This window comes from Periplaneta americana, chromosome 2 (genome assembly GCF_040183065.1).
Source record: "Periplaneta americana isolate PAMFEO1 chromosome 2, P.americana_PAMFEO1_priV1, whole genome shotgun sequence".
Lineage (NCBI taxonomy): Eukaryota > Metazoa > Arthropoda > Insecta > Blattodea > Blattidae > Periplaneta > Periplaneta americana.
In genome coordinates this window covers 132,158,455-132,174,446 of record NC_091118.1, presented here as the reverse complement: position 1 = coordinate 132,174,446, position 15,992 = coordinate 132,158,455, and the positions used below count along the sequence as shown (strand labels likewise).

Sequence of the window (15,992 nt, the reverse complement as noted above, 5' to 3'; positions counted from 1 at the left end):
TAAAGACCACATACCGACGGGTTCAAGTTCGGTGGCGACCCGCAGCCGACTCTACATCGGAGCAAGCCCAAAATACGGGAAAGAATCGGAGATGATGATGATGATGATGATGATGATGATGATGATGATGATGATGATGATGATGATGATGATAAAAGAGGGGAAGTGTAATTATGATGGCGAAATGATTCCGAGGTCCAGTGGCATACGCAGAATTTTGTCAAAGGGAGTCATTATTAAAATTGTTTACAATTAGCCTACAATTTACATTATCGGTATTTTATATGTTGTGTAGTATTATTATTATTATTATTATTATTATTATTATTACCTATTATTATTATTATTATTACCTATTATTATTATTATTATTATTATTATTATTATTATTATTATTATTATTATTATTATTATTATTAGACTATTATTATTATCAGCTGAGTTTTCACAGACGGATGTGAAACTAGTTCTAGGTAGAATGATATGATATGATATGATATGATATGATATGATATGATATGATATGATATGATATGATATGATATATATATATATATATATATATATTTCTTCACAGCACTTCTTTACATGTAATGGTGTACCTCACATTTCTGTATCCGGTGCCAGCATTAACATATTATTACAATAACACATTATTTGCAGTACACGTCTACACAAAAACTCCCAATTACACTATGTACCTTTTTTGTTACTTGGTCAATCTCCCCTTCAGTATTTCTCCTACATTTCATTTGCTATTCTCTATTTGTTCATTAATCCTAACATATCTAATATTATATACTTCTTTCTCACCCCCCCTTTTCCTCTAACTACTTTTCATAAAATCTCAATTAAAATTTTTCTCTGTAAATTATTATATTGAATTATTTGACCTATTTGTTTTTTGATCTTTTATTCATTTACTGTTCCAACATTCAAATCTAGGAAGAATGTTCGCCACAACATTGTAACGCTGCGGTTGCGAGGAAACATTTGCCAATGCGAAATTTTCACTATGCGGCTTTTTAATAAAAAAAATTGTAAAATTGAGCTTTGCGGTCGCTTAGACATATCAAAGAACTCGGAACGATAATGTGAAGTTTATATTAAAAATATGAACTGTAAAATACACAAAACGGAACTCAAACTAACGAACGAGTGAATATCACTCTTAAAATGAGTTTAAAATCGACAATGCACAATATTTAACATCTGCACTGCAGAAGAGTCGAATCAACCTTTTCAGTGTGTTTCACAAGTTAAATTTCATATTGTGTCAGTTTCATTTTAATACAAGGTCGGTACTATAGGTATCCTACAAGGAAAACTCAGCTCGGACTCCTCACGGCGCGCATGCTACACCTCTTACCCGCCTGCAGTAGGCGTGAGAGCAAGCTGGGAACGGGAACATATATCATCTGCGCGAGACAGTCACGCCCGCTGGTTTCTGCGCTCTGAGTTTTCCTTGTTGGATGCCTATAGGCGGTAGATCTCTCTATAATAAAGATAGCATTGTTATAATTCAAACGTACCGCAGCACTAAGCACAGGAATTATATTGAATGTGGAGTAGGAAGACTACGTATTATGTCAATGTAGATTCTGGTTACTCCGAAAGTGAAAAAATTGAGAAGGGAAAACGATTATAGTTACAAAAAATACTCTAACCTAAATTCGTCATTTTTTCATAAAGTTCAAGGGGGAAGGGATATAAACCCGTAAGCCATCCTTCCATACTCCCCTGCCGAGGCCCAATGCCGAAAGTCAAATTTACCCAGTAATTCTGCTTCAATTGGTTGAGGAAAAACCTCGAAAGAAATCTCAACTAGATAACTTTTCCCAACCAGGAATTGAATCTGGGCCCGCTCGTTTCACGGCTAGACATGCTAACCGTTAAGGCTGGTTCACAATAAACCGGGAACGGAAACGACAACGAGAACGGAAATAATGTTAAAATAAGTGTATTTAAATGCGAGGATTCACAATTGACTGTTGTGAACGCTCACATTTAAATACAGTTATTTTTAACATTATTTCCGTTATCGTTTTCGTTGTCGTTTCCGTTCCCGGTTTATTGTGAACCAGCCTTTACTCCACAGCTGTGGACATCAAGGGGTCTAGAAGAAAGAGAACATGGACAATTCGACTATCCTTTACTTGAGATAATAATTAAAATCACTGTTGTATAACGTTTTCAATATGCTTTAAAACAGAGTAAGTTATAGACCTAGGCCTGTTCACTATAACCATTTATAAACACGTTCACAAATGCAGAACTTGTTTCCATTTATCTGTTTATACGCGGCTCTTGTATCATTGATAGACAATTTTGTTACATAACTGCAACCATTCATCCGGTTTTTCTCCCCTCCCAACGAAGAACAGGGCCTCGAAAGAGGTCAGCATCAAGTGTGAAAGTTGAGTTAGTGAATCAAAATAATTGATAATTTATGTCGGTTTTTATGTTAAAGTCTGAATAGACTGAGACAAGGTCAAAACAGGAGTGGTAAGCATTCGGATGAACTTCACTATAATTTCTTCCGAATACAAAACTTAAATCCTAAAAGCATTATTATCAAAAGCTCCTTTATATAATATTTTCAAACTGTGCGCAGATATGACAACTCAAAATCTGCGTTTTCACATTGCTCACATTGCTACTGAAGCTCGATTCAGTTGAGTGTTTTATAGTATTTTTCAATACTCAACTGAAGCTGGCGTCAGGTAGGAAATTATACTATCCTCACAACATCCATCGGCTTAGGAGGAGGGCTGTTCAGGACAGAAGCAATAAACCTGTTTTTTTTTTTTACATAAACCTGCCACCTCGCCCATATCCAACCAAAATTCCATTCTAAAATCTAAGAAAAAATGTTACTGTTATTATTATTATTATTATTATTATTATTATTATTATTATTATTATTATTATTATTATTATTATTATTATTACCCCTGATTTATTATGTTATTACTGCTACTCCCACTACCATTACCACTACTACTTTATTTGATACTTATAGCAGCTGTTTGTTTTAGTTAGTCTACAAAAAGTAACAGAAGATTTATGAAATCCCTTGGATTGCGTGAAACGTCTTTATTCTTGACATGCAACTTTTAGGTTGGGTAAGGATAGGTTTAAGGGTTAAATAAATACTATAATATAACAATACAATCTTATTCCTACAGTCCCTCACTCGTTTTTTACACTCTTTTTGGCAAGTTTTGGTTTTAGGTACTGGTTCACCATTTTTACTTTCATTATTGTCTTGTCTTTCGTGCTTTCACAACACACCAATAGGGTCTACTCACTCTTGTAAAAGTTATCAATTTCAGCATTAGCATATAGTTATAAAATGCATTCTTCCATTTTTCTCAGTTCTGAGTAGCCAACCTCTCTTGTATTGTATAAGTGGACTCGTCTAGCTTGCACTTACACGACTGACTGTCATCTATCAGTGTATGACGTCATCATTTCCTTTTATAAACATTCCATTTATTTTTGAAACTGCCAACTTTAGGAACTTCATCTTATACAAAAGTGTTATACGTTTTCCCAGTTTATAGGTCGAATATAGATGTTTAACATAAAAATAATTTCATATATTTCGAGTTGGACAGATACACATATCGTTGACTTACTTTTAAAACCTCGTAACTGCATTTGAGGATATTATACAAGAGAGCAAAATAACTTCTTATTCTTTTTATACCCAGCTAACAACTGTTATGCATTTGTTATTTATAAAATATAGAAACATTTGAGGACTTTGAAGTTTATGGACGAAGCGTAAGTCGAGTTCGTAATATTATACGAGGCCGCTGAAGGTTTCACGTACTTGTTACATAGAATGTTTTTTGGCACTCAGTCCGTAAAGTGGTTTCTAAAACTAGTATTAAACTAAAATATAATATTATTTTCAATATTTATTCATATTGGCACGCCACGGTATTCTACAGTGACACTGTATTTATTAGAATGTATTTCCGATATCAATTTTACAAAGGCGGCCACTTGAATAATGTGTTGTGGTTACGACAAATTCAATCCATCAAGTGTTGTCGTGAGCACTTTATAGGATTGATTCCTATAATAGTTCATTTTATGGACTGCTATCTGTCTCTAAAGCAACCACTTTACGTAGGTACTGAATACCCGGTACCAAAAAATATATTAAGAACATTTCTCAAAATAACTCTACTATAACACTATGAACAAAACAGACTACGTAAGCCTACCTCGATGATGATGATAATGATGATGATGATGACTACAATTAAGATGATAATAAGAACATTTGTGAATCATATAGAAATATTGGAATAAAATAGGAAACGGGAGTATCTGGAGAAAATCTGCACCAACATCCACTGAAAATTCCTCTTAAACTGGTTCTAAGCATGAAACACTAACATTAAGCATTTGTTATATATATATATATATATATATATATATATATATATATATATATATAAAATTGATTAGTTACTGCTTAAGTAGCCTATATGAATAGTGCTCATTTGCATGACACCGATTACAATATATGTTTTAATTTAAAACAATCGTACTACGGCTTCATGTCACGTTTAAGAACACGGGTGTTTCACTTCCAAGTAAAATAAAATCGTTTCCATCGTGTTAAACACGTGTCTATTCCAGCTTTTTGTTATTACTTTTTACTATAACTTACTTGCATTTATGCAACTTCAGTTTAAATGAATGGTCTTAGATGCGACGTAATTGTTACGGATTGCAAAACACGGACATACTACGTCAGATAATACGTCATATTAATTAACTGATCATCTTGTGACGTCATTGCTTTCCAGCCCCGTTGCAAGAAACAGGTTCCTCCAGCTATTCTGCTTTGTCGGTTCGGTATAGGTCTGACTGAAGGTCCGCCGGTATTTTTCAATGTGACCTTGTCGTATTAAATAAAAAAAAACTGAAGATCACTGAAACTATCAAACTCCCGAAGCTAAGACTACAGACAACAACAAAATTTTACCATTCACGTGCAATCAAACGTTTCTGACAACTCGTCACACTACGCTGAATAAAAACAAGCTAATACGTTCAATGTGATGTGAAAAGAACTAATTTCAAATTAACGGAAAATGTGCACGATTTCATTAGTAAGTTTGTTGTTAGAGGTTTTAGAGATAAAAATAAAATTATTAGGTTGGTGCATAAGTTCGTAGTGTTTTTCTGTACTCTCATTTATTTAGGTCTAATACGTACCCATGGGTCTAATAGTATACTTTAGTGACACAGCTACCATAGCAACGAAAAACGCTACGAACTTAGGCCTATGCATCGACCTAATAGAATGAATTATTTTTTACCTAGAATGCTTTATTTCAGAGACACAGTATAATTTAAAAACTACAATAGTGCTCATAATAAAGAAGTGACGTTACTGAACTCGAAAACAGAGAAGCGCTATAGGCCTGTGCCTCAGTGATCTTCTAATGTCAATGAACCCGTTTACTTCCATTTGAAATAGTTTCATTAGACATGTTCAGTTTCCTTTGTAGTTCTGGTTTGTTCGAAATGTTCTAGTGTACTGAATTCAATCGATTGTACAGGTAGAATCCCAATGAATTCAAATTTGATGCTCTAGCCGGCTAACCAACGATCTGTCCAGGGGTTTGGATGAAAGTATTGAGTTAATTTGCTTCATGGCTGAAATATGCGAGAGCACATCCGTACATAAACCAATCACGAAGGAACAGTTTTTATTGATACACTAGACTCTCGCCGATCCGGCCTCCTTCTGATGACTTTCTATCACTTCTACTATAACAGTTCTCTGGGAAATTTGCACAAGTGCCATGTGTTATACTGTATTACTTACACACTTATATTTATGTATATACGCTCCGGCCACGTGTGAAACGTTCTAGTTTCGATTTAGTAGTGCAAGTAAAGTGGTTGACGTAGTTTGTAACATTAAATTTAATAACATTCTGAGCACTCTCAATAATGCGACACTCTCGCTAATCCGGCATACCTCTATGCAAGGAATGGCCGGATTAGTAAGAATATACTGTAGTTATTTATTTTCACTGTAATTCTAAAATGAAACACCCACAGAAAAATATTAATAATTTTACAATAACTGAACTTATTTTAATAGGGGATCTGGATGAGATCTTAAAGAACAAATAAATTTATTTTTCAAATATTAAATGTGGTTACTAAAAATACCGATTTTAATTTACTGTAGAAATTATGAAATGTTCGATTGTAGCATGGTATTGGTATCTTGTTGTGGTCCTGCAAACAGTTCTCTGTATGCCACCCAGACGTTTTAGATGATGAATAAGATTAAATATAATATGATTAAAGTGAGGGATGTTTTTCTTACTGCACATTCTTTTTCTTTGTTGCTGCAATCAGTATAAATTAACCCTTTGGCATTCTTTTTCTTTGTTGCCAAGTAAAATATTGCAGCCATGCTTTCTGGTCTTCATGTCTCACCTCTCAATGTAATAGCACAGTCTAGTATACACTCACGAAGCTTGAGTTTATGAGGGTACTAGAAACAATAGATTGTGCAGGTACTATTTCGCATTGTCTGTAATGAGGCGATAGTAGCGATCCTAGTGGTTAGCAACTATCTATGGATGCATATTTACTACGTATTGACCTCTTACTAAATATGCAAACTTAGACAGTTGAAATATGCATCCATAGATAGTTGCTAACCACCAGGATCGCTACTATCGCCTCATCACAGACCCTTTCCCCAGTAGACGATAAAATGTATTGTACTTTTGAAATCGTATTTTTTTGAAAAAATTACATACGAACAACGTAATTTTCGCACCAAAAATAATATTATACCTTAACTCGCAAGGAATTATGTCTGAAGTGTCTCCTAATCATTGTTTTAAATTTTATTAATGCAATTACACTACATTTTAGAGAAATATATGTTACTCTTTATGCATTCCAATTAATTTATATGGTTAAAACGCCGCCCTTCGTGAACGGGTTAAGCGAGTCACATGGTCTGCTTTACGGCCTGTATTAGATCACGATGGCAGTGACACAGTCTATTGTTCCTAGTACTCACAGCGCTCCAAGCGGTTAGCAACTATCGCGAGAAATGCAAAAAATCACCCCAAGCTTCGTGACTGTATATAGTAGACTGTGGTTATACTGTGTCTCAACGTTTTGCGAGACCTCAGAAGCCTCTAAGTAAAGCAGAAAACAAAGTATAAAATATGAATTTGAGTACAATAATTATGTAGGCTGGATAGCGAACGTGTCCTCAAAATAAAATGAAATATTAATGTGCGTGCAATAAGCCACTGATTAAATTTCAAACTTCTTTATTGTGTTAATATTTAGGATTTACCCGGCGACTTGTTTCGAAGTCTTGTTCTTCATTGTCCAAAGTCTAGAAGTTGAAAATTTAATCAGTGATATACTGTGTAAGTGTTAAAAGTGTATATAGAAAAATAGAGAAGAAATATAAATACTCACAGACAGAAATATGATATACTGTAACTATAAACTCAACTAGAAAAAATGAAGTACTCAAAAACATCTCCCTCATAACAGATTTCTCCAGTGAATTGTAATAATAAAATTGTCAAGCAAGAAGTGAAAATATTTAATGTATACACTACAAAAAGATGAAAATAAATTCTTTTCTGTAGTGAGCAAATCACATCTAATACGCACATCTTTAAATACCGTAATTCGTTCTGTAGATAGGCATGGATAGGCATTTAAATTCATTAATATTAAAATGTATCAGTATCTATAGTCAGTAGACCTATAATAGGTCAGAATATAGAGATCTGACTTATATTCGAGCAGAATTATCATTCATATTTGATATATTTCATTATCACTGTACTCTATAGTACGAAGTGCATTTGAAAAGATCGTGGCCTGACGGAAAATAACGAGCTTCTTGTTGTCACTAAATATTTCGTAAAAAAGGGGAATGAGTCCAAATTAAATTAAAGCAGACATGGAGAAATCCGCTCCAGCGTTTTCGACTCTGAAAAAATGGGCGGTACTATTTAAACATGGTCGAGAGAGTGTGGAAGGCGACCCCCGCATTAGACGTCCAGTAACAGAAACAAGTAAAGAAATCGTATAAAAAATCCATAATATAGTTTTGTATGACAGTCGACTAAAAGCGCGGGAAATTAGCGAGGTTATGCGTATCTCAACTGAAAGAGTGCACCACATCTTATTCAATGTTTCGAGCATGTCCAAGGTCTACTTAAGGTGTTTTCTGCATTTGTTAACACCGAAAGAAAAGCATGTTCAAAGTCAAATTTCGAGGGATTTTCTAATCGATTCGAGAAAAATACACCAGATTTTTTGAGGCGGTTTCTGACCAATGATGAAACTGAAACCACTACTACATATCAGAGACAAAACAGCAGTCGAAACAATGACAGCACAGTAATTCTCCGCCTCCAAAGAAAGCAAAAGCCGTTCAATCGGCTCAGAAAGTCATGGCTGGGATTCTAAAGGGATAATAATGATTCACTATCTATCAAAGCGAATACTATTCAAATCTCCCTAAGCAACTGAAAGGAAAAATTCGCGAGAAGAGACCGGGTATGGCCAAGAGGAAAGTGTTGTTTCATCACAACAATGCACCTGCTCACATGTCTGCAATCGCGGTTGCTAAACTACGCGAACTACGTTCGAATTGTTGCCGCATCCCTCCTACACGCCAGATGTCGTATCCTCAGACTTATTTCTTTACCCAAAGCTCAAAACTCACTTGGCAGGGAAGAAATTTTCGTCAAATGAAGAGGTTATTGCAGCAGCAGAAGGCTTTTTGCACACCTCGAGGAATCTGTGTACGAGAAAGGTATAGAGCATTGTAGCACTGGTAGATCAAGTGTGTGAATCTCAGGGAGGATCATGTTGAGAAATAAAGATTGTTTCAGAATAATCTTAGTTTAATTTTTATGTCAGGCTATGAACTTTCCAAACAACCCTCGTAATATTAAAAATGGATCATTTTCAAATCAATTTGAAATCTTCCTCTCTCCACACAGTCTGGATCTATATATTATGGAATTGCAGTGTCATATGAATGAAGATGAAATTAAAAAATATACACATTTTAATTTCTGTTATTCTTTCTTCTTCTTCTTCTTCTTCTTCTTCTTCTTCTTCTTCTTCTTCTTCTAGTACGATATCTTTTTTTTTTTTTTTACTTAGAACTACGTCATTCCCCGAGGGAGTATGTATGGATATCCCAAAAAGAGGAAAATCTGAAGAGCTTATTGCATGGAAACTATAAGAGCTGCGTTACTAATTTATTTACAGTTGAATAGAGGGCAGATGTCGATTCTTAACAATATGTAAACCAGTAGGAACATATGCATGAGGACCGAAGGGAGCACGGCGAAAATGGCCGTCTTTAGTGGCCTCAGTGCACTTCAGAGCCGATTGCGTCAGTGTGACTCGAGATAAGGAAGCGAGCTATACCTCGTTCTGTTGCTTAAAGACGTCATCAGTGAATAAAAATATAATTTATCTGCAAGTTGAATTACGAGAGTTACGAGACTCAGTTTCTGAAAGTTGTAGTGAAAATTTCAAACATGCCCAAGAAATTCGGAGGAAAATATCATCACTACCAGTGAAATACACTAGGATGTAAGGATTCCGAAAAGATCACATATGTCGGAAGTCGAACGAAAAAGAGAGTTACCATTGGCTCCAACAGGTGTTTTCTAATTGCGGTATAAATAAATCTGAGCATACCCCTCCGAAAAATACCATTCTTTCTCTCCTACTACCTCACTGCATACAGCCCGAACATCAGTCAGTTTAATCCATATTTATGAGAGATATCACGAGATGTCTATCATACAACTATTTCAAGTCCTATGTTGTTTGTTTAGTCAACTGCCCGAAGACAGGTTTGAACCTCGTAAGTGAACCAATAAGACATCACTAATGAGGCAACTAACCCAGGACATAATGGGGTAGGGTGGTCAGTTCCTTTCCCCTTCCATTGCATACATCACTGACTAGTAACATATTACAACAATCCAGACGTTTCAGAATAATTAATCAGTGTATAGATTATTAACACAAAAATAACGGTAACTTTGGAATTCTCAGATTCACAATCGCTTGTGAACTAAATGTATCTGTGACTTAAGAACCAATCACTTATATACACACTCTAATGTTTTATACAGACTGGTATTTCGAGGTGGAGAGAACTGGGCCTACATCTATATTCATCAACATTTTCGAGTGATTGAACTTCCATGGGACTCTGCTTGGACCTGGTATCTGGCTGTCATTGGTGTTGACTTCTGTTACTACTGGGTACATCGAGCATGCCATGGTAAGTTTATTTTGTAACTTGAAAAAAGTTTACAGTAATATACCTGAATCCTCTTTATTTGGAGGCATAAGAATTTATGGCAGAATACCAATACTTGCCCATAGTGCTTTCGTTGTCAGGTGAAAATTTGAGACAAAAAACCTAAATGATGGAGTTGTTGTAAACAGCTAAGACTTGCAATGAGATGGTGGCAGCAACTGGGTATGAAACTGGACAAGACTTAGAGGCCGAATCTGTGTGGATGATGATGATGATGGTAGTGATGGTGATGAATCCGTCTGAATGATGATGATGATGATGATGATGATGATGTGGTGGTGGTGGTGATTATTATTATTATTATTATTATTATTATTATTATTATTATTATTATTATTATTATTATTAAAGTTCACTATTTTGTGACTCGGCCAAAGTATTTGACTATGTAGAACACAATATACTGATAAACAAATTAAAGTTTTATGGTATTAAAGATGAGCTCTGAGGTTGGTTTACATCTTACTTATCAAACATAAAACAAAAAGTGGAAATAAATACACAAAATAGTCACAAAGTTAATCATTCGTAATTCATGTTTATAAAACCAGTTTAATCAAATTGAGTACACATAACAATTCTTAGTTTTCTTACAATATTAAATTAAATCAAAAATTAATTTTTGTATTGTAAATTTTTCATAAAAGTCTTTAACACCATTTTCATTTTTGAAAGACTGCTTCAATTTCATTTTTATTTCTTTTTTATACTGTTTCTGTTCTTTTGTTATGGGTTCTTTCTTAGTACAGTGTTTAGTGAATGCTGTAGCAATTTGTATATTAGAATGTAAGATTTTTGTGGTAATTATAGGCTCTTTCCTTTGTTGATGCATCATTTTATTATCAAGATTTTGATGAAATTATGTATTTTGGAACCATCTTTTCTATAATCAAGATTTTCTAAGAATGTATTGAATGTTTTTTTTTTTTTTCTTTGAAGTGCATATTTATTTTCTCAATAAAGCTGCTTCCTGTCTCCAGGAGATTACATCCTATGGATCTTTGTATTTTCTGCTTTTCTTCTAGCAGCATCTTTGTCAATTAAAGTCTCCTAATACAACAGTCTTATTAGGGATATCCAATGATTCCTGCTTTAATTTGTTTTGCGGGGGATTATAGCCCTATACACAGAACACCTTTATATGATTGTTATGTTTCCAAACATCTATTTTAATTATTTCACTTTTATCTTCTTCTGACAGATTCTTTACAATACCGTATTAAATTTAGAGGTAATTTTTTTTTGTGTGTTCCAACTAATATTCCACGGCTACTTGTCTAGATTTTGGAAGTATATTAATTGTGTAATCTTTTATCTCATAGTATTTTATATTATTTTCTGATACGTTAGCCTCTACTATACAAAAGAAGTCGATTTTTCCATCATATAATATTTTCGACAACTCTGTTTTCTTCGCCTGAATTAGGCCATCTGCATTCCATTGCAATATATTAAGGCTTCTTCTGGCTCCCAACCGGAGATTCAAAGAGGGAGCTATTTTACCTCTGGACTTTTTACGATAAAGAAGCTTCATATTATGGCCATAAACATAATGATTAAATGAGCACCAATAGGCGGTTACATCATTCAATATTTAGAAAAGAAAAGGAAAGACAACCAAAGACCTCGAATACTTTAATATCTTTGACGTCGAAAAAAAAACAAGAGTTGATCAAGAGTAATCAAACAGAAAAGATTGAAATTGAGGAATCTGATATAAGTAAGTGAAAGCAATATCAGATTGAGCTCGGGTCCTTGTGGTCACCAACTCACAAACTTGCAAATGAAAAGCCCTGAGGGTTGCAGAAAAATGTAAGATCAACAATTTCAGAATACTCTTCAATTTTGAAGACTTTTTAATTTAAAAATACAGTTTGTGCAGTTGATACACACAAATTCTGTCTGTATTACGATCACAGCAGGTACCCATCATGTACTGGACTTGCGAATAAAAAAATGCTGTTTAGCGAAAGAAGCTATAATATAATTTAATTTTCCGGCCATATAAGAAATTAATTGTTTTCTTTGCAGAGGTTCACCTATTATGGGCACAGCACCAGGTCCATCACAGCTCTGAGGAGTACAATCTTGCTGTGGGTCTGCGCCAGTCTGTTCTACAGGGATGGTGTGGCTTTGTAAGTTTTTACATTTTTGAGTTACTTTTTGTGCCAATGATGTGGATGGCTGTGATTTATGATCATGGTTGAATGCCTCCTTTAATGTTTTTATAAATAGGATATGATAAGCGTAAAAAAAATAACTTTAAACTTTCTTAAACGCCTTTTAAGGTGTTTATTCTAAGTTCATATTAGGACTATTTTCGGTCTGACAGTAGAGTGATACATTATAGGATCTCCATGATAAGAGGTCAGCGAAACACTGAACCTGGACTTCAGGTAATGCACAATTTCATTGATGATGATGATGATGATGATAATAATAATAATAATAATAATAATAATAATAATAATAATAATAATAATACAGTAATATCTATTTGAGGGAATACCGAATCATTGCACAGTTGTGTGATTATCAGCAAATCTGCAAAATGGTCTAGGTGTAGCAGTGCCTAGAAGATTTAACATTCTGATATAAATTACTAAACAATAAGAAACTGAACTTTAGTGATGGAGTGTGGTTTGAAGACCTGTGATTTCGTTGCTGTGATAGGTTTCTCACTGGTTCAGACTGTGACTGCAGTTTCAAAACACATAGCTCCGAGAAATCGCCATCTCCACCCAATATGTGACTGAATGCGATGTTGGCGACTGATGTACGTCAGCGGCAGATTTTCAGGGGAGGCAAGGGAGGCCGAGCCTCCCCTAATATTTTACCAGAACACAATATGGTAGTAATAATTTCAGCTGAATTAAGATCACAGACAAGTTACAGCAAATGACGAACATTTTTTCCTTTATATTAATTTTACTATTCACTACGACTAAGATGTAAGTTACGTAAAGTCGACCACATTCAGTTGGTGATGCCCGCTCAGTATACTGTAGATAGTATAAATAATTCGTACTGAAAAATAACAGATAGTGCTGTAACCTGTATAGTCGACATCTAGCATCCTGCAGCGTCTATGCAAGAGTGGGAGAGAGGAGTCGGCTACATAATGCTACTCCCCAGTAACCATGACAACAGCAGTTCAACCAATAAGATAGCTGGTTAGAAGAGTGTTTAAACTTGACTAGAACGCGCGAGGGGAGCCGATTTGGAGATGTCCTACCCACCGCTGACAACTGTACTGCTTATAGTCATGGCTGTATTGGGAAGGTTTCTCTCTTTCTCTCTTCCTGGTTTTAGAAAATTGAGTCACGTGTGGTTAGTTTTCTCTCCCTAAGTAAAAGTTTTCATTTACGTTGTTAGATTTTCTCTTGTTTGCAGGTGTTCTAGTTATTTTATTCTTTTGTGTTACGAGATGCATTTACTTATACAGTATTTTAAATATATCACGAGTTTAGAAACAAATGCAGATTTGTCTCTAGCTTCTTCTAGTAGCAGTTATTCAGTATGTTGTGACTTATTTGATCGGTTTGCGAAGAAAGAGGATCGTCGAGTTAATTTGCTGTAAAATTAGACTATGTAATAGTAATGAGCAAGACCCAGATTCTTAGGTTCGAATCAATTTTTTTTTTGCAATCTCGTTACTCTCGAAATATTATTTTTCTTATTCGTTTTATGTAGCAAAGAGTAACATTCTTAAATTCAATATGACCTAAAAGACCTAATTCATAGGTTAGGACTCAAAGTGTCTTAAAGAGAGGCAATCTTTACCAAGCCGTTGTAATATATTAACAGTATGTTGTTTATTTTTATTCTTTCCCCGTAAAATCATATAAATTCCTAAACATAAGATTTAAAATCCTAAAACATAAATTGGAAAACCTAATTTTAATTTCTTAAAATATATAAATTCTGCACTTGGTAATGTTGTACGTCACAGGCCTTGTATTTTTATATTCTCATCATTCACGTCTTGGCCTCCTCAACTTTCAAACCCACCGTCCGCTACTGATGTACGTATAAGTGACAGTTCCAGACAACTGCAAGTTAGAAGATCTAATACGAACTTGAAGGACAAGATAACTGAGAACTAATAATTAATTATCGTCTCAGTTGACAACTCTTTGACACTCAAGCTAAAAAAAAAATACATTCACACATCACCGAATGCGCTCCCTATATTCATCCACGAATGATTCATTTAATCATTCATAAACATTCTCGTGAATATACACACGCACACATCGCGATAACACCGCATGTTTGTTACTTTTTGGCTAATCGGTATTGTTGGTATACATAAATACTTTTGGCATCAGTATGCCAATTTGCAAAAGATCAATAAACAGAAACTTCTGTCGGTAGTCGCCAGAAATCATCTGAACATAAAATATTACACTGTGACAAAATCGTTATTATCTGCCACAGCGATTTTTCTGGGGCTGTCACAATTCGGAGTTATGATGACAAAATGTTGTCACACCCATCTCTACTAAACTTAAAACATTCCAACATGATAAAATTCTAATTAAATTGGGACTAATAATTAAAAACATTATCGATATAAATACCAAATAAAACCATTTATATTCACATCTTCATGTACAGTATCTATAATATAATCATCAGCAGAGTGCTCCAGGTGGAGTCCAAATGGCATGGGTTGCTATTCTACTTCAACATTTGTGTGTGTTTTTCAGAAGTTTCGACCAAATGCTTGGTCACTCTACATATTTGCTATTAATTTCTTTAGACTAAATTTTTCTTTTACTTGATTATTTAGCGACGCCAAGGATTCACCATAGATTACCTGAAATTCGCCTTACGGTTGGGGAAAACCTCGGAAAAACCCAACCAGATAATCAGTCCAAGCGGGAATCGAACCCGCGCCTGAGCGCAACTCTGGATTGACAGGCAAACACCTTAGCCGACTGAGCTACATCAGTGACATAGACTAAACTACTAATGAAAATAGTTAAGTGTAACATTGGACTTCATTCAAGAAATTAATATCAATTATATAATTTTGAGTAAGAAGAAATAATTGCAACCAGATTTACTCTGGTAATTTAATAATAAATTTATCCTTTATTACAGAAACTAAAAAATAATGTATTATTTTGTATATGGTTCACTTTTATTTAAAATATAGATATGGTAGGTTGATTTGATATGATAATTGATTAATCTTTCCGGCCTTTGCTCTATCGAATTTAATTTCTAAGACAGAAATACCTGGAAATTAAAGTCTTCTATGATAAGAGAAGTGGAGATGATGATGATGATGATGATGATGATGATGATGATGATGATGATGAGATGATAACGATGATGATGATGATGATGATGAGGAGGAGGAGGAGGAGGAGGAGGAGGAGGAGGAGGAGGAAGAGGACGACGATGACGATGATGATGCATGGAGAAAAACTGCTGGAATATTCTATTCAGGAGCAAAATTCTTTCAATTTCAGTATTTTTCATAAATGTATTGCCGTCAGTCAGGTTTGAAACTGCGAATTTCAGTTGTAATAGCAAGCATGCTAACCATTATGTCGCCAAAGGCAATTCCAAATAAACGTTAATAATAATTCAT

The 15,992-nt window shown here is 34.5% G+C and overlaps 1 protein-coding gene across 3 annotated transcripts in view; it reads left to right on the top strand.

Annotated features, from left to right (window-relative positions):
* LOC138694578 (alkylglycerol monooxygenase-like) overlaps positions 1–15,992 on the top strand; it is a 53,468-nt gene that overhangs the window by 13,623 nt on the left and 23,853 nt on the right. For all 3 annotated transcript variants that reach the window (XM_069818445.1, XM_069818444.1, XM_069818446.1), the window contains exons 3-4: positions 10,197–10,348; positions 12,419–12,522. In XM_069818445.1, the coding sequence (XP_069674546.1) occupies positions 10,197–10,348; positions 12,419–12,522 (256 nt within the window). The remainder of the gene's footprint in view (positions 1–10,196; positions 10,349–12,418; positions 12,523–15,992) is intronic.